This window comes from Triticum aestivum, chromosome 3B (assembly GCF_018294505.1).
Source record: "Triticum aestivum cultivar Chinese Spring chromosome 3B, IWGSC CS RefSeq v2.1, whole genome shotgun sequence".
NCBI lineage: Eukaryota > Viridiplantae > Streptophyta > Magnoliopsida > Poales > Poaceae > Triticum > Triticum aestivum.
Window position 1 is genome coordinate 26,722,112 of NC_057801.1, and position 19,998 is coordinate 26,742,109.

Genomic DNA, 19,998 nt, shown 5'->3' on the forward strand with positions numbered 1-19,998 from the left:
TGGCGTTGGTCTCATGTCAAGGGGGTCTCCAAGTCATCCACGAGATAGGGGGGCGCCCTCCACCCTCGTGGATGGCTTGGGAATGTTCCGGCCCAAGTCTTTCACTTCAAGAGCTTCTTTTCGTCCATAAAAATCCACAAAAATTGGCAGTCAATTGGACTCCGTTTGGTATTCCTTTTCTGTAAAACTCAAAAACAAGGGGGAAAACAGAAACTGGCAGTGGGCTCTAGGTTAATACATTAGTCCCAAAAATCGTATAAAATAGCATATAAATGCATATAAAACATCCAAGATGGATAATATAATAGCATGGAACAATCAAAAATTATAGATACGTTGGAGACATAGCAAACCCCTCCGTGATGGTGGATCTGGTGTTTCTGGACTCTGCCGCGGCTGGGATTGATTTTCGTCGACTCTCATAGGGTTTCTGGAATATTAGGGTATTTATAGAGCAAAGAGGCGGTTCAGGGAGCACCCGAGGTGGGCACAACCCACCTGGGCGTACCCGGGCACCCAGGCACGCCTTGGTGGGTGTTGCCCCCCATGGAGCACCCCCAAGTGCTTTCTTGGCCCACTGGATGTCTTCTGGCCCAAAAAAAATCCTCAAGAAGTTTCACTGCGTTTGGACTCCATCTAATATTGATTTCCTGCGATGTAAAAAACATGCAGAAAACAGCAACTGGCACTGGGCACTATGTCAATAGGTTAGTACCAAAGAATGATATAAAATGATTGTAAAACATCCAAGAATGGTAATATAACAGCATGGAACAATTAAAAATTATAGATAAGTTGGAGACGTATCATGGTGCTGCATGCGGCTATTTGAACATATGCACTGTATGTGTGCGGCTATTTGGTTGTGCAGACTTAAAAAAATGAGGAAGGTCGGATGTATGCGGCTATGGTTGGATGGCGGCCTCCCGCATCCATGTCCTCGAATTGTCCCCCTGTCCGTGGAGGGATGCGGGAGAAAATTTGTGAAATGCCGTCTGAGATGCCCTAACTGGAGTTGTCGGGGGACACGGGGAATATCACTGGGGATGCAACGCCTTTGCCGCGTGGAAATATTCTAGTCCAAACAGTTGGAAAATGGAATGCATTGGCCTTTAAAATTGCCTTGTGAGTTTATACTATGCAAATTCGACCTGCTTGGGGTAAATTTGACCGCCTCCCTCAGTTTCTTTTTGCGACAAAACTTCCAATCTATTTATCTTCAATTATGGCAGCACAACGAACAATGAAATTAAAAAAATATCCAGATTCATAGACCACCTAGCACCGACTACAAGGACTCAAGCAAGTCGGAGGCATAGCAGTTATCACCCCTCCCTTGACGGAGTCGGGCAACCGTTTTTCACACTTCTTTCACTTTTTTGAGGGAGTCATGGTGATTCACACACACAGGGTTGGGCATGATCTCTGGGATCTACATGATTCATTCGACACCCCCCCCTTCATGTGCGTGAATAGTCAAACGTCGATGATAAATTTATCCCCTATTTAAGATGTAATGAGGGGTCACGCAAGTGTAGTACCATGGAAGGAGATGATCTTTGGTGGGGGACATCGGAGCCTTTATACATGTTTGCTCCTATCGTTAATAAGGCATGTATCATTGGGGCGATACAGTATGATTCGTCATAGCATGGTTATGAACATATCTCCTGTAAAAGTTGAAGGAAATATGCCCTAGAGGCAATAATAAAGTTGTAATTTTATATTTCCTTATATCATGATAAAGGTTTATAATTGTGTTGATCGGAAACCTTAATACATATGTGAATACATCAACAAACAACATGTCCCTAATGAGCCTCTACTAAACTAGCTCATTGATCAAAGATGGTTAAGGTTTCCTGGCCACGGACATGAGTTGTCATTTGATAACGGGATCACATCATTAGGAGAATGATGTGATGGACAAGACCCATCCGCTAGCTTAGCATAATGATCATTCAGTTTTATTGCTATTGGTTTCTTCATGTCAAATACATATTCCTTCGACTATGAGATTATGCAACTCCTGGATACCAGAGGAATGCCTTGTGTGCTATGAAACGTCACAACATAACTGGGTGATTATAAAAATGCTCTACAGGTATCTCCGAAGGTGTTTGTTGGGTTGGCATAGATCAAGATTAGGATTTGTCACTCCGAGTATCAGAAAGGTATCCCTGGTCCCTCTCGATAATACACATCATAAGAAGCCTTGCAAGCAAAGTGACTAATGAGTTAGTTGCAGGATGGTGTATTACGGAACGAGTAAAGAGACTTGCCGATAACAATGAGATTGAACTAGGTATGAAGATACCGATGATCGAATCTCTGTCAAGTAACATACCAATGACAAAGGGAATAACGTATGTTAGCATCCAGATTCTGTTATTGGTTATTGACTGGAGAGGTGTCTCGATCATGTCTACATAGTTCTCGAACCCGTAGGGTCCGCACGCTTAACGTTCGATGACGATATTGTATTATATGAGTTATGTGATTTGATGACCGATGTTCGAGATCCCGGATGAGATCACGTACATGATGAGGAGTCTCAAAATGGTTGAGAGGTAAAGATTGATATACAGGATGATAGTATTCGAACACCGAAAGTATTCCGAAATGTATCGGGTATTTATCGGAGTACCGGGGGGAGTTACCGGAACCCCCTGGGGGAATATATGGGACATGAGAGGGGATCACACCGGTCCACAAGGGGTGGCGCCCCCCCCCCCCATGACAGGTGGCCGAATAGGAGAAGGAGAAGGGGGTTCGGCCCCCTTCCTTCTCTTCTTCCCCCTTCCTTTCTTCTCCGATGGAAAAAGGAAAGGGGGGCGCCACTTGGGGAAACCCCAAGTAGGATTCGGATCCTACTTGGGGCGCCCCCTGGCTGCCTCTCCTCCCCTCCCACATATATATATATATGTGGGGGGGGGGAGGGGGCGCCTAGCACACACAACATCAATTGTTAGCCGTGTGCGGTGCCCCCCTCCATAGTTTACACCCCCGGTCATATTCTCGTGGTGCTTAGGCAAAGCCCTACGCGGATCATTTCACCATCACCATCACCACGCCGTCGTGCTGACAAAACTCATCTACTACCTCGACACCTTGCTGGATCAAGAAGGTGAGGGACGTCACTAAGCTGAACGTGTACAGAACTCGGAGGTATCGTACATTCGGTGTTTGATTGGTCGGAGCTAGAATAAGTTCGACTACATCAACCGCGTTGTCAAACGCTTCCGCTTACGGTCTACGAGGGTACGTAGACACTCTCTCCCCCTCGTTTCTATGCATCTCCTGGATAGATCTTGCATGAGCATAGGAAGTTCTTTCAAATTGCATGCTATGTTCACAACAAAAGTGTCATCCTAAAAATACTGTATCAATCATTATTCTTCCAAGTGTCTACTCGTCCAAAATTGGGTGTGAGGCCCGAACGGGCTTAGACACAATTTGTAGAATCGGTCTATCTATGCACCATAGGGTATACCTCTGCGATAATCTAGCATTTCTCACCGGCAGCTTTATCTTCCTAATGCAGCCTTCATGTTATGTTTTTGTGACACAAATATAAAATTGTAACTCGGAAGGGGTATATTTTTGTGGAAATATAGTGATCAAATTGAGTGTGTGAGCAAAAATCATATAGTCAGTTTGCAAAATATGAAATTGACTCGGTGGTTTCTTCTTTTTGGCCTGATTATGTATATGTTGATTCTTTGCCTATTGGTTGGCATGTGTTGCATTTTCTATACTTTGATTATATGTTCTCTTTTTATGCTGCAAAACTATCTTGGATTCTCACTCATGGTGAGCTTTGATTTTTTTTAAAGATCCTTGTTCTTTTTTTATGCTACAAAACTATCTTGGATTCTCAGTCATCGAAATTGACTCAGGGGTTGGCACATGTTCATGTATTTGCATCACTATGCCATGTAGTGTATATATAAAGTTTGTGTGTCCGCAGTGGTTAATGTTTTTATAACTTTTTAGTTAGATTCATGATTCATATATTCATAAAAATAATTGTAATGATTATTCTGTCCCACTTTTATTGTAACCAATTTTTTGTTTTACTTGATAAATTAGTCAGAAAATGAAAATAAGAGCTGACATAGTCCAGCGGTGTGGCGGGGCGGGCCAACCCCTCTAGTTCATATTCACCATCGTATGAGCGTGAAACATCGCTAATATGAATTTTTTAGCACACATGAACATACCAACATCGAGCATTCTGAGTAAGTCCTTGGCCTGGGGCTTCACCCGAAGAAGCAGGGGTTGCAGTAGCTGCCAAATCTTCTACTGGTAAATGGACAATTGAATATTGTAGTTGTTGGCATCATCAGGGCACGAAGCATCTATCCTCTAAGGATCATTAGAACAAGATCTGCAAAATGGTGGTCATGGTTGTAGGTTTTTTATAAACGAATTAGTTTCCTGTCGATTTCCATTAAGAAACGTCGACCAGTTTATAGAGAAAGTAGATAACATAGAAAAATAGAAGGGGGCAATCAGCTAAACTAGCTTTACTATGCCATATCGGGCCAGAAAGAGACTACCTACAGCTGCACCTAGATTATGACAAAGTATTACAAGTGAAAAGGAACATAACAGAGTTTTCAAAAACATCCATGCAAGGACACACCCAAAGGCCAAAGCAATAAATCAAAGCCACGGGTGGAAAGCACCAGATCAACAAACTCCCACTAAAACAAAAAACCACTCGAGTTCATCCAACACCAGTCCTTCTTCTCAAGGGGTTCCAGCGAAAGGCTCTCTGCATAAACTTCTTCAATAATTTGCTTAAGCAACATCACTCCTTGCTTAATCCTTCCTTTGTCTTGGTTTTCTGCAATACAGTCCAAGCATGAAGATAGTAGCAAAGTCTATAAACCCATGAAGCAGGATTGTCATGAAATATTTTATCAAAACATGCTCTATTACTAGTCTTCTATATAGTCCAACAGAAAGAGTGAAGCCCCAGACAACACAACTTTCCTTTGATATTTAGGGAAGGATTTAACTGAATTCCTCTCAGATGAGAAAGGCTAGGTTGGATATTTGGAAGACCAAAATCACAAATCACAACATGCCTCAATAGTTTACCACAACACAATACAAAAATAAATGATCAATCTCTCCTTAGCCCAAAGAAGTCAGAGTCTTTATTTCATGTCCATCATGTTCTCACCAACTTATCTTTGGTTAAAATGTTGTTCTTAAGCATAAGCCAAAGAAAAAAAAAACTTGATAGGGATCTTAAGCTCCCAAATTGATTTATATCCAACCAGCCTTCCAGCTGTCAACCATAGATAAAACTCTCTCACCACAAACTTGTTGTTACCATTGAGAGAGCAAGTCACTTCATCCTGGCAATCACTAGATTCATGCTCAGGAACCAGATGTCTTGGATTCTCTCACTCATCAAGAGTCTCACCATAAAGGTTTCTTCTAAAAGCAATCCATCCAAACCACTTCTCATTACAAACTGGAGAGTAACATTCTTGGTGAACGTCACGTTATAATGCTTGGCAAGCTCTCTACGAGAGATTTATCTCCTAGTCATTCATCTTCCAAAGTAGTGTTTTCACCCTATTACCAATTACCCTCTTTGTCATTGCTTGGAAGAAATGGTAAACATTAACTAAACTTTCCCAGAAATGTGAACCTCCATCGTGAAGGCTTCCAACATGACAAAGATTTCTTGGTAATGTATTTCTTGATAAGCATCTCCTGCCACAAACCTTCAGTGTTCTCAAATTTCCAAATCCATTTAGTTAGGACGCGTTGATTCATGACCTCCAAATCAATAATTCTCAGACCACCACATCTTCTAGGCACGCATACAACAACCCAATTCACTAGGTGATACTACCTCACATCCTTAGATTGCTCCAACACCATCCTAGCTCAACTGGAATCCAAGTTCTTCAGGATCCCTTTGGAGCTTCCATAAAGAGAGGCATGAAAAGGGGGATTTTGCTTAGACAAGAGTTCACCAAAGTCACTCTATCTTCTCATCAACTGGATCTCGCTGAGCATTGTTAAGCTTCTTTGTATCAACAGGCATCCCAAGATATTTTATGAGAAGCTTCCCAACTTTGCAAGTGAAAATCTCGTAGTATCTCATCTTCTTTTAACACATCATCTCCCAGGAAAAATACCTCACACTTATGAAAGTTAATCTTCAATCCAGCAACTTGTTCAAATATACACATAACAATCTTAAGATTCCTAGATTCTCCAAGTTATCTTCAAGAAGAAAAATGGTATCATATGAATATTGAAACGGAACAAATCCTCCATCAACCAGGTTAGGGACCAAAAAACTAACCAATCAATTATGTTGGGACTTCTTTATCATCGAAGCAAGCTCATCAACAATGATGTTAATTAAAGGAGAAAATTGATCTCCTTGTATAACCCCCTTAAAAGTGGGGAAGTATGAACCCATCTGATCATTTACTTTGATGGCTACTCTCCCTCCTTTGACATGTCTCATGATCCAGTCGCACAAAACATCACTAAAACAATTAATTTGCATCATCTAGTATAGAAAAGGGCCACATCACCATGTCATAAGTTTTCTCAAAATTTAACGTAAGTAACACACCACACATTTTCTTCAACTGCAATTCATGAATAGTTCATGAAGCAGCACCACTCCCTCCACGATGTATTTATCCTTGATAAACGCAGTTTGAGTCTTAGCACTTACCATCAATCACCAAACCCAGCCTAACTGATAAAATCTATGTTAGTGTCTTATAACTAGCATTTAGCAAACAAATTGGCATCTATTGTTGAATTTATTCAGCATTTTGCACTTTAGGTATCAAGGCAATCACTCCATGATTCAGCATCTCCACATCCAGTTCCCCTCCATGAAAGTCAATAAACAATTCTTTTAAATCATCCTTGGTATCTTCCTATGATTTTTTATAAAAACTCAATAGGCAGTTCATTAGGGCCAACTACTTTATTGTGTTTCATCCCAAAACATCCTCCTTGAGCTCCTCAAAGCTGAATTCTTTGGTAAGAAAGCTATTTCATCTTCCGTCAATGGTTTTCACTCCAAATCCTCTAGTTTAATAGAGGTAACTTCACGAGGCTCAAAGAGATCATTATAGAACTAAGTAATGTATTCTTAACTAACTCATCATCTCCCTTAATTTCTACTCCATCTTTGAGCAGAACAGCAATGCGATTTTTCTTCTTCCCGCCACTAGCTTTGATCTTCAAACAAAAAGATTATCCTCACCTTCAAGAAAATCCTTTCACTGGCCCTCTAAATCCACTTTATCTGCTCATCTTTCAACAACTTCTTCAATTTGCTATCTAGAACCAACTTTAGTTCATTCTCAGTGTGAGACAAAAGGTGAAGCTCACTCTTCTTATACAACTCATAAAGCTTACACATAATCTCTCTTTTAAGGTTTTTGTACTCTCCTTCCACATTAATGTGCCATTCTTTCAAATGCCACTGTAATCTCCTTGCTTTATCTTGTCACTTATCAAGATCATGAGGGCCATGGTTAGAAGAATTCTAGCCTTTTCTAACCACATACATAAAACCATCCCTCCCAAACCAGCAAGTCTCAAACCTGAAAATATCATTGTGTGGTGGGACTATCACCAAATTTAGGTGGGCAAGAGCATGGTGAGAAAAATCCATATTTAAACCAATTGCAGCTGCTAATGGATAAGCAATCTCCCACTTAAATAAACCAACACCCTGTCTAATTTTTCATATGTGGGAGGGTCTAAATTATTAGCCCATGTGTATAACGTTCCTTGGAGTTGCGCCTATTTCAAACCATTGATGTCCATGGTAGAATTAAATGTGTGGGTCCATCTAGGTAGGATGCACGACTTATTTTCTTCTTTGTTTTTCCTGATAATATTAAAATCACCACCCATTACCACAAGTCATGTTTATCTCCTTTCTAGGAAGGGCCATAGAAAACTATTAGATTTCACTACATCATGTTTTTTTCCTTTACCTACATTCTAACATCATGCAAATATATCTGCCAAATATTTAGAACCATATGTGCAATCACTTGGTCTTGATCTTCTTGAGACAAGGTAGAGAATATATCTGATTTACATACCACAGTCTCAAAATTGTTCATTACCACAGTCACAACATCTGCCAAGATAACAACAGGTATATCAGGGATAGAATCACGCTGCTTAGCCTGTATTTGACTACCCTGATCAAGAGCCTTTTGTTTCTTCATATATCTCCCATGTTTGTCAGATTCTTTATGGAAAAAGCATTTAGGCATCTATGTTTGTCATGGCCGTAGATGGCAAACCAACATGGTTGATACCAATTTAATCCTCCTAAATACATCTATTACAAACTTAAATTCTGATAAAACAGATGAAAATACTCCATTTTATCAGTTACAACACTATGACATATTTATTTGTTGCTGATTGAACATTTGCAATAAAGAAAATTGATGTTTGCTAATGATCATGTGTACCAAGAATCGCAGTATGATGGTTTAAAACATTCTTGGACCTGAATACACCTACTGCCCAATTTTTTATGGCTTGACAAATGAGATTGTAACCAAAGTGTTTTATATGTAGCAACTTTATCTGCCATTTTCTTAGTTGACATCATATGTCTACTTTTGGCACTCTCACACTCTCCTATCTAGGACTTGAGTGCTTTATACTCATCATGAAGAGTGGTGGAACCCTTATACCATTGGATTGGCACCATCACCTAGCCATCAAAACCTACAATGTAGAACATATTTAGCCTAGAGTACTCGATACAAATATCTTTTTCTACAACTTACTGGCATTTTCATTGGATAAATATAAATAGTTGTTAGATGACCTTCAGGGAAAATATCTAGCCACTCTAAATGGATACTACACGGCGAACATACCCAACGGTCTTGCCATGGGAAGAATTCCTCAAGTTTTATAAGCATGCCCAAGAAACAATGGCTTGTGAAGAAAATTAACAAAGTGAAACAAGCATGTATTCATGACCCCATTTTTAATTTGGAACTTGTTGAAACAAACATCAAAGAGTAAGTACAAGATCATATGTCATTTTACTACTTGTTCTGCCACGCCAAATTAGTGTGTATCTATAGAAGAAGGTGTTATTCGACAATGGTCAAACCTATGGAGTTGATATCAAATACAGTTGTACTAGATGTTTGTTAGTGTGAAGTATTGGAAATAAGAGAATCAATATGAGAAGACATCATAGTTTTTTTTCTATATGGAGAAAACGAACAAGATCTCTCCCAAACGTTGAATCAATTAATGCACATGGTATTCAAATAATTTCACTAGAATAAATCAGCCTATAGAAGGAGAACAATATAATTTCACATGGTTGAGAATGTGTAGATAGAAAGAGCTTAGGCCCAGTTCTTTTGGCCGATTCTCCAAGAATCTTGAGAATTGACCCTCGACCCAGCTTCTCGCGGAATGTTGAACCCATATTTTAAAAGAACTCAGCCTTATTCTTCATCAGTGGTTGAACTTTCGCATTAGATGTTTGTTCGTCTCTAACTTTCCCGAAGCCGCAGTTGATAAGAGACAACATCACTAGCTAACTACTACCCATTTATTCCATTTTATATGATGTGTTCAGTTTTCTCAAAAGTCAAGCATTTTCATCATTGACCAAATTTATGGGAAACATCGTTAACAGTACCATTAGGTACAACATGAATTTTTTTCTTATCTTGTTTATTTTATGGCGTAAATACCAATAGTTTTTTCTATGAATTTGATTGGAATTTGAAAGATTGAATTTTGAGATATTGATACACCTTCTAAAAAGTAATAGGGGTAGTACGCAAACCTTTTCTCTGGCTAACCCGGACAATGATATGAAATAATTGCAGAAGGAAAACAATGTTTGAAACAGACAAAATTACATGTCCATGTTTCATAAGTTCTATTTATTTTAAATCATCTGCAATTTCGGTCTCCTTTTTTTGCAAATAGCAATATAGGACTTTCATCATAATGAATTTCATTTGGCTGATGCCACTACTTCAAAAGTTCATACTATCGTCATCGCTTTAAATGGGAGTGGGTCAACCAAAGCAACGGCTTTAATAAGATCCTAATTTTCGCAACAACAAAGAATCCTGATTTTCTCGTTCTTGTTTTCATTTTGAGAGATGGTGGAAGGTTAAGTAGATATACATATTTTCCATTTTAATTTAAAGCTCTGGCGTAACGGACCATCAAGATCGTAATTAGAAATATGGGACGTGAAGTTTCTACACCCAGGAGCAAATGCTCCTGGTGTGAACAGTAAAAATGTTGACAAAACATTCAGAAAATTCAGTTTTTTGTGTGTGGCATACTTTCACAAATGTTTGTTGTGCATGCAAAATTTCATCGCAAAATCACACTGGTGGAAGGCGTGGTAAAAAACAAAAACAAAAGCATTTTGGAGCTCTGATTTGTTTTTTTGGCACGACTTCCACCAATGTGATCTCGGGATGAAACTTTGCATGCACAACAAACATTTGTGAAAATACTCCCTCCGTTTTTATTTAGTCCGCATATTAGCTTTGGTCAAAGTCAAGCTTTCTAAACTTTGACCAAATTTATAAATAAAAATATTAACATATACAATAACAAACCAATACTATTAGATTTATTATTGAATGTACTTTCACATCATATATATTAGTTACGATAAATGTTTATATTTTTTTCCTATAAACTTGGTCAAACTAGATGAAGTTTGATTTCAGTCAACTCTAATATGCAGAGTAAATAAAAACGGAGGGAATATGTCACAGAAAAAATTCAGAATTTTTTGAATTCTTCCATTTTTTTTTTGATTTTACGGTTCACACCAGGAGCATTTGTTACTAGGTGTATTTTCAGGAAATATGGCCTTATTCTAATGTCCACCGAGAGATAATGAGCCGCTGGCTACAGTAGCTCGACGGGCTTCCTCCAGTCCGTCCGATCCAGGAACAGTACCAGAAAAACTTGAGTGTACTGAAAATACATTGAAGGGCCTTTATGACAGCCGGCCGGACAGTGTCTGCAGTCACAGGTCGATCCATGGAGGCAGGTTGGCAATTGCCCAACCATTTTCAAGTTCATTTAGCCACAGCATCGTGTACCCAGTTGTGGCAACGATGCTACGACGATTCACATAAAAATGTCTGTCTGTCCGCTCCACCTGTGAACACGGCGTAGTAAATGATACCTTCAGAGTTCAGACCGCTTTTTTCTAGACAGCTGCTGAAACAGCAGACACAGCGCAACAATGAAAGCGGAGCAGAGCGGGGTTAGCCCCACGTCCCGGCATCCGGCCGACCTGAAGGAAAGGTACGTGGCGCCGGAGGAGGAAGTTGCGGTGCGCCGATCGATCGATCGGTGGTTCAATTGGGATCCAACCACCAGCGCATCGCGCGCACACCCCATGTGCCACGCCCGGCGTCGGCCGGTGGCTGCGCCGTGCATGCGCCACGCGTGGAGCGGCCAGTTGAGAGCAACGAACCACCGCTCTCGAGGCGAGATCTCGCGCGCCAACAGATGCAGATTCAGATCTTCTCCTTCCCCTGGCCTTCCCCTAGGTGGCCATTATTGGCTCCCCGATGTTACTTGCGACTGCAAACTCCGGCCGGCCGCACGGGACGCACGGCATGTGGTGGCCTGGACTGGCCTCCTGCTCTCGAGCGATCGGATCCAACCACCTCCCCAACAGACCCTGCCTGCCGGCACCGCCTCGTGTCAACCGAGATCGTACTACCACGTTGCCCTGCCCGGCCTTCCCAACGGAACCGACAGTCGGGACATGACCGGTGGCTAATTAGACCTGGCCGAGTCCTCGTACATGGCCAGATCATTATGGCATCATGCGGGGGCGTGATCACCACCAGCGGCGTCACCCGCAAGTTGGATGAATCGAACCACTTGACAAAGAAAACTGGGCGCAGCCAGCCGAACGAACGTACGAAGGTTTTCTTTCTTCTTCTCTGTAATAAAGAAAAGAAAAGGATCCGTGACCGTCCGGTGCGTAGAGTACGGCCGAGGGAGAGAGGGGCAAGGCGGGCGGGGCGGCCATTGACGGGGTTCTCGGTCGCGGGGGCTGCCCGCCCTTTGGTGCGTCGCAGGGGGACGAAAGGGCAACGCCGTGTACCGGATCGGCATCGGCGGAACGCTGCGGCGGCCGTTGTGCGTGTAGAACCAGCGGAGCGAAGACCGTCCACATGCGCCGCGTCACCGAGTCAGTCCCGTGCTGCCGCCGCTTTAGTCATTCGCACGTCGCCGGCCGCCTGCCTTTCCTTTCTTTACCCAGAAACAAAATCGTGGATCACAGGCAAAGCTCGCCGGCCTAATTTATTCCCGTAGCCAGCATAGCTAGATCAGGCTTTCGTTTCGTTCCTCAAGGGAATTTACCCCATCCATCAGACGCTGCAGGACTGGACTGGAGCATTTTTCCTTCCCCATCGTGGCGTGGCTGCTTTGATTGCAGCCTTTGTACTTTACCCCGCAGCGGTCGAGCCCTGCAGGGCAAAGTTTGATCCCATCCCAACCGGCCAAACTCCCCTGCTCCGGGAACACCATGCTTTCAACTCGTGTGAGACCTCCACCGCCCGAATATAGAGGTAATAGCACCCCAGGTACCCTAACTTGCACAGGATGTGATGATCTAGTCCCAAACTTGCAAAACTTGATCAAGCCATACCTCAACTTGCATCTCATGTGATGTTTTAGTCCCAGGCCAATCACAGTGCGCCAATTGGCTGGGCCGGTCAGCGCGCGCAGTTTTGCACAAAAGCCCCTGCCGTTTGCCTAATTCAACCCGCGCCGCCTGCTCCCCTCGGCCGCCCGCAGCTCCTCGCTCCGCAGGCTCGCGCCGCCGCCGCCGCCCTCTCCGTCGGCCCCGCAGCTTCCTCGTCACGCGCCGAGCGCGGCCGCTGGAGCCGATGGCAAAGCTGGTGCCGCCCCTCCCGGCGTCGTCGCGCGCCTCATGGGCCTCGAGTCCCGGCCCGCCGCCCCCGGCGCGGCCGCGGCCGCGCCGCTCAGGCCGCAGAAGCAGACGAAGGTGGAGGCGTCGGCGGGGGGAGGAGACAATGAGCCGGCGCCGGTGGTCGTGATGCTGCCGCCGAGCCGGCGCCCCCCCCCGCGCCCGGCTCGCCCACGCACGCGCCGTGGAGCCACCACAGTGCCGACCTGCCGGCGAGGAGCCCCAAGCGGAGCCGCCTCGTGCACGCCACCGCGTCGAGGCTGCTGGAGCCGGGCGCGCGCGCGAGCTCGAGGGCCGGCGCCAGGCTGCAGGCCATCGCGTACGCCTGCTCCTCGCCGCAGCACCGCGGCCACCCCGGCGCCCCGCAGCAGAGCTGGGGCACGCCAGGCTGCAGACCAGACGAACTATTCCGACTTATCGGCTCCTGTCAATAATGCTGAGACTATATACAATTCCAATGATCAATCACCTGAGTTTCACAAGAGCTATCAGGTCAGTTTTGACGTTGCCCTACTGCTTCATTTTGTCAACCTTTTATATCTCTTACTTATGTTTACTTCAGCAATATTGATCAGTCAATCATGAAATTACCTCTTTGATAGTATGTCCATACGATGAAATTGTAGTGCTTATACTTATCACTTTGTCTAATGGTAGAGACTGCTAAGGAAGCACTTACATGAATCCATGCCTGGTACATTTTGTTTTACTGTATCATCTCCCCTTGCTTCCCTTCGGTAATTTCATTTCTGTGCAATGGTTTTTACTCGTTTGGATCTCTCTTTTTGATCAGCATGCACCGAGGGAGGCAGTACCGCCAATGTTCACCAGCTACGCCTTCTTCTTCTTTAGACGGAACGGAACACAACCATCTTACGGAATGCTGTTACAAAAAAACTGTACTGCAAAAAAACCCATTCTAGTTTCGTAACATGGATGGATCTGCCGTCTGCGCTATGTTACGGCAGTGAAGCTTCCGTCCTGCAGCTACCACAAAGACAAGTTTGTGACATGAAATTCTAGTTACAAACTTCCATCTTGAGTGACACCATCTTACGATTTGGATCTCAACCATCCACTGTTGCTACAAACACAAGGGATTCAGCGAAACACAACATCTGTTCACTACTACTTCGGTTACTCTGAATCTTTGACGAATAACTGCAAGCAGAAGACTATGAGCAGACGGTTTACTGCACGGAGGGAAAGCGGAGCAGAACTGGTCTTTGCAACTCATCAAACAGGCCTCGCAAGGGTTATTACAAATAAACTCCTTTCAACGGACCGCAAAAAATTTCAGTGTGGATTCATTCAGCTAGAGCATCATTTCGTATTCAACGATTTCTTCACACCCCGAAGGGCACCCCACATGACAGTTGATACAATGAAGAGGAGCACCCCGGTGCCAATGGCGTACTTCAGACCGAGGTTCATGAGCAAGTTTACCAGCAACCCCGCGAGAACCACTCCCACGAAGTTGGCGGACAAGCCTGACCAGAACGGCATGCCCAGGACGGACGCGATGATGGCGCCGGTCCATGCTCCTGTGCCTGGGAACGGGACGGCGACGAACAGCGTCAGCCCGAGCCACTGGAACTCCTCGACGGGTGCAGCCTTCCGTCGCGCGAGGCGGCCGAGGGGAGCAGGCGGCGCGGGTTGAATCAGGCAAACGGCAGGGGTTTTTGTGCAAAACTGTGCGCGCTGACCGGTCCAGCCACTTGGCAGCCAATTGGCGCGCTGTGATTGGTCTGGGACTAAAACATCACATGAGATGCAAGTTGGGGTATGGCTTGGTCAACTTTTGCAAGTTTGGTACTAGATCATCACATCCTATGCAAGTTAGGGTACCTGGGGTGCTATTACCTCCCGAATATAATATTTCCAACTCATACTATGACATCTCCAGTATGCTCCTGGTTGTAGCAAATATCATCGACATTATTGCACGATTAGACAGTGACCTGTCATCGGGAAGGACAGGCCCGAAAGGGATCCCAGCGAGGGAGAGGACAGCCTCCACGTCATGCCCGGTGCTCGAATATAGAAAAAAGAGGAGAAAATTATGAACGGTCAATCTCGCCTCGCGCTGTCGCGCAAACTCATTTTTCAAGTGCCATTGACAAAATTAGCCGTCGGGCAACAGCTAGCTTCGGCGAGAAATACGATCCATAATTTCTTGTCTGGCTGTCTTCAATCAACTGTGTCTATAATTTTTTTAGTGGAGAGAGAGAGAGTGTGTGTGTGCCCAGAGTCCAGACAGTTTGACACGACATGTTTCCACGAGAGTTTCGTGACAAAATCGATGTGTTTGCGAAGACGGCAAATCCAAATGTAATGAAATGGCTGTATGATTTTTCTTAATAAATTAATTAATGTATTGGAGGGGTTTTCAAAAAAGTAAATATATAATGAAACGACAGATTTTTTTTCTCTGGATGGCTACACGGAGACAGCTAACCTTGAAGATTCTCTGTATACATACGTGTGGACGAAAAACACAACGTATAGAAGTATGTATTGTTTATTTGATGAAAAATCAAGACACAACATAGTATTTCTTTTTTTGAAAAAAGCACAACAATATATCTTGACAGATGCATTTGTTTTACAGGTCAACCGTTCTGGCCAGAATTATCCACCCCATCCAAGAATAAACGCCGGAGAATTCCCAGCCTATCTTTTTTAAATAAAGTATAAAGAAACTTGAGGAACACTGGAAGCTTCTGATTTTCCAATCCATCTGGGTGGGCAGTTGAATCACATATGCTTCTCTTTTCCTTTTTCCCCATTATTAAGGTTTGTCATGTCATTAGGTTAGGTCAACGTCCTACGTGCAGGCACCGTATCATTTTAAACATTTCCATCAACGGCCAGAAATCCGCATCTGCTTTTTGACTCGTACACTCATTCACATTATTCAAGCATATTTTTCTTGGCCAAAATGAAAGATACTTTAGCGGATTAATTTATTCTTTTCTTCCGTTTGATTAAAAAAGGAAATTATTCCAAGAAGAACATAAATATTTGATGCAATTTCTTCTGGAATCCTTGAGAGATTTTTTTTTTTCAGATGACCTTTTTTTCTCTCTACATCATTCATTGGAGGCAACACATTTTCCAGGTTTCTTCCCCACAGTTTTTCATCTAGAAACTTTACATCCCCAAAGGTTAGAAAAAGGGTAACGCTAAGGTTAGCCAAAGGTAAAAAAGAAAATGCTAATCCATCCATCCATCCGTCCGTCCACTGACGCCGACTGATCAAACGGCCGGCATGGTCTCCTGGCGGAGCACGGCGAGATCGGACGGCCCGAAGGACTCGTCGCCGAACCCGAACAGGCCGGCGTCGAAGCCGTCGTCGCCCCACTCGGCCGCGGCCGCGGCGGCAGCCGCTGCCGCCTCCGGCGAGGAGGCGACGCCGCCGAAGGCGTAGGCCCCGTCAATCTCGTCCTCGAAGCCCCAGATCTGCTCCCCGAAGACGCCGGCGGGCTCCTCCGGCTCCCAGCCCCCGGCGTCGTCCGACGAGGAGGACGCCGCGGCCGCCGCCGGCGGCAGGCCGAGCTCGTCGTCCGAGGCCTCGAGCAGGAAGCCCAGCTCGGGCTGCGGCGGGGCCAGGTCGCCGGCGCATATCTCCTCCTCCAGGCTGCGCATGACGGAGGCCAGGTCGCCGGCCGCCGCGGCGTCGGCGTCGTCGTCGAGCAGGTCAAGCAGGTCCTCGGGCCGCATCCTCTTGGCGGCCTCCGCCTCGGCGGACGAGGCCGCGTCCAGGTCGGCCTCCCTGGCCCTCTTGTTGCCGCCGGTATACGAGCTCAGCAGCAGAGACGAGGAGGAGCTCTCCATGGCCGGCAGACGAGCTTTTTTTTCTTCCTTCTCTTTCTTGTTTCCCGTCGAGGGGTGGGTGGGTGCAAGGCAACGGACGTGAACGTAAGCAAAGAGCACTCTGGGCGCGAAACGCGAAGGGCGCACAAGGTGGGAGAGATCAGAGTACAAAAAGCGGTGCGTGTTGTGCAGCGACGCCGCGTTGGGCTCGGGCTTATATAGCGCCGGGCCAGGCAGCGGGAGTGCGCGCGAGGCGGGATCTTCCAGGGGGCTATCTGTAAAACAACCACTCGTGCGTGCGGTTTCTTTTTCTTTCACGGCTGGCGGTGCGAGTGGCGCGGTGCGGAACGGCTTGGTAGGAGCGCTACTCCTGCGGCTAGGGGGAGCGGGCCCGGGTGCGTCCGTGTCCCATGTGGGTGTGCGTGCGTACCGTTGCTTTTTTAAGTTTTTCATTCACGTTCTCTCTCCTCTCTCTCTCTCCTGTGACTGTGTGTGTGTCTGACCTACTCTATCTATCTATCTATTCGGGGCGAGATGCCATCTGGAAGGAGGACCGGGGCCGGGAGGGGAGGTGATTTCGTCGCGTCGTGGGGGCGTGTGGTGCGGAGCGGAGCGGCGTGGGCGAGATTTGTCGTGGTCCGTTGCCACCCACCGCTGGATGGATCGCGTGAGGTGAGGCGCGAGGTGGTGGCGTTTGAACGGCGACGGCTACTAAACTTGACTTGATATTCTCCTGCCACCAGATTAGATTTAAATTTTTCCTTCTTTCCCAAACTAAAAAGGCGGTCTATCTGGGTGGAACGGGCAGACGGGTCGTGGCCTTTGAACGTGAGTGGTGGCCTGGCCTTTCAACGTGGCTCGGATTAGCCAGCGCTTCACTTTTATTAGTTCATGCACGCTACGATGCGAAGTATATACTACTTTTTTTGGAGTATAATATTTCAAGAGGGCACAATCATTTTTTCGCAGATACGTTGCCAAAAAAAAAACTAAACTGAAGGTTAAAGAATTGTAAGGCGACCAAACACAGACGTGATGCCATGCCCTCTGGGTCAGGCACTTTATCCCGAATAAACTCGTCTAAACCCAACTTGGGTGCCCTTTGCTTGCGCTATAAATCCGGCCGTGCACGAGGGTGCTTAGTTGTTGTTAGGTGGAAATGTTGGATACCAGCAAGTGTCAAGTGTCAAGTGTCAGGTGTCAGCAGCACACAGTGGACATCTACTCGACACCTACCTAAAAACAACCCTTGCCACCTTAATTAACCCTTATTTGGGGATCAACCTCGAATAATTTACTTTTTGTAACGTCCATTCTTCAATTTAATTGCACCGTACGAGAAATAGAGATGGGCCGCATCCACATCTGGTTGGCACGAACTTGGATGGGAGAAAGAGCGCCAGCCCAACCACCTTTATTTGGGACGGACGGACAACCACGCTCCCACGCAAGCACCAAGCATGTGACTCCAACCGCCCCACCCCATCGCTCAAACCGAATTATCCCAGGGTCCTCCATGCAAACTTGCCTGCGGGCGGGCCATGCACGAATAGAACTGTGCAGGGCTCGTTTTGCGAATACGTTTATCAGGAGGGGGTTCCGCAGAAGAATGGTTGCTACGGAGGTGGCCGTCAAAAGCGCTTGGAGCGTGTGGATCGATGGATCAGGCGTCACGGGCGCGTCGCCTTTTCCCTGTTCCCATTTATTTTGTCCGATTAAATTCGGTTCTCGAGTCCGCTATCCGCTGGGCTTCACGCCCGCGCCTGCGAGAGTTTGGCGTCCGCGAGCCGAGCCGATAGCGATGATTGTTCCCTCGCCAGTCTGTGAGCGGTCGGTGCGGTGCGGCTGCGCTGCGCTCGCCCTTGAGCTTGCTAGCAGTCGGCTCCGGTTTCCGGTGAGATGGATCAGGAATGGTTGGTGGTTTGGGTTGGGTTGGGCTGGGTTCTCACTCCAAGTTGCACCCGTGCATGGTTTGCCTTCCAGATGGGCTGCGCCATGCAAACGGCGTGCCACGGCAAGTGTAAAAACTATTGCTTGGTTTCTCGTTTGATCGCGACCATGGCCATCATCTGCCCAATTTCCAGTAGCTTTGGACCTCTTCTTACAGGCTGCAAACTATTGACTTTATTGCAGTTGCGCGCCTAAGCTGCTACTATCAACGATATACGGAGTAGTACTACTTTAGAAAATACATTGTCGGTCTTGCATGGCGTAAATTCTTGCAAACCCAGCATACGGAAGACTCTGTTTTCCACGTCAATCCATGTGCGCGTTCCGCAATGACCTCCCGGGACCGATAACCAAACATGGACTAGCTAGGTCTTGCAGCCACCAATCGAGTCCGTGCCGGCCACCATGCCAGAACACATTTTCCACTTCTTTTATTTTCGGTCCTTCTTTTTCTTTCCCTTTGTTCGGAGAAAGCCGGACTGGAGGCAGACAGCTCTTGCTAGTGACCTGCTAATGGCGACACGAAACCAGATCCAAGTAACCTTGTTTGCAATTAATTTGGCCTAACACCCTCCTTGATGGCTCCAACTACAATGGAAGGCTATATATGCTAAATCAAATATATTCAACCGTAAGCAAGGACGTACTCAATGACGGCTAAAAAAGAAACAACTCTTTCTGTGTGTTGTGAGTTTCTGACTATCTATAAATGCATTTTGACACATAGTTATCCCTAACATCTCTAGGTTAATATGGAAAATAAATTCAGAATCATTCTCCGAAAAACGTTCTTCTAGCTACACTATTGTGACCATTAATAAAGAATTATACACTCATAATTAAAATAGATTAAAGTAAATAAGTCACGTCTTTTTTCATGACTGTACGGAACGGATACAAAGGGGCACCCAGTTTGCATTCACCTCTCTCGGATCTCCACATCAATCATGCTGCATCCATGGGATAAATCCTACGCTAGGATCATTTGGACATAGCGGAACAACAGAGTCTGTGATGATAACTATTCTACGGTTGATGGCTTGCTTGATCTTGTCAAACGCACACAACTTTAGATTGGTTCAAGGCTAGTGCCAAGTGCCTTGAATCATTACCTATCTAGTGCTTTTTGACTTCTAGTTGTTTTCTTATTTTTGTTCGTCTGGAACCTTCTATTATCCTACGGAAGAAGCCCGTGTTTCATGTGGAAATTACCCAGACTTAGGTTGAAATATGGGGGG

The 19,998-nt window shown here is 45.4% G+C and overlaps 2 protein-coding genes across 2 annotated transcripts; one reads left to right on the top strand and one right to left on the bottom strand.

The window, feature by feature from the left end:
- The first annotated feature begins 12,829 nt into the window (after positions 1-12,829).
- LOC123068360 (cyclin-dependent kinase inhibitor 1C) lies at positions 12,830-14,885 on the top strand. The gene is made up of 3 exons (XM_044490935.1): positions 12,830-13,486; positions 13,652-13,688; positions 13,788-14,885. Exons 1-3 carry the CDS (start codon positions 12,998-13,000, stop codon positions 13,844-13,846), a joined length of 585 nt encoding a protein of 194 aa, XP_044346870.1. The 5' UTR covers positions 12,830-12,997; the 3' UTR covers positions 13,847-14,885.
- A 1,146-nt stretch (positions 14,886-16,031) lies between these two features.
- LOC123068361 (uncharacterized) lies at positions 16,032-17,007 on the bottom strand. Its single transcript, XM_044490936.1, has one exon. The coding sequence runs from the start codon at positions 16,829-16,831 to the stop codon at positions 16,253-16,255; it is 579 nt and encodes a 192-aa protein (XP_044346871.1). The 5' UTR covers positions 16,832-17,007; the 3' UTR covers positions 16,032-16,252.
- Positions 17,008-19,998: the final 2,991 nt, after the last annotated feature.

What these genes read in the sequence shown, in the direction of transcription:
- LOC123068361 (XM_044490936.1), bottom strand. Translation starts at nt 16,831, where the DNA reads ATGGAGAGCTCCTCCTCGTCTCTGCTGCTGAGCTCGTATACCGGCGGC.
- LOC123068360 (XM_044490935.1), top strand. Translation starts at nt 12,998, where the DNA reads ATGGGCCTCGAGTCCCGGCCCGCCGCCCCCGGCGCGGCCGCGGCCGCG. An exon ending in AGTTTCACAAGAGCTATCAG is followed by an intron (nt 13,487 to 13,651) that starts GTCAGTTTTGAC and finishes GTCTAATGGTAG; the next exon opens with AGACTGCTAAGGAAGCACTT. An exon ending in CTTACATGAATCCATGCCTG is followed by an intron (nt 13,689 to 13,787) that starts GTACATTTTGTT and finishes CTTTTTGATCAG; the next exon opens with CATGCACCGAGGGAGGCAGT.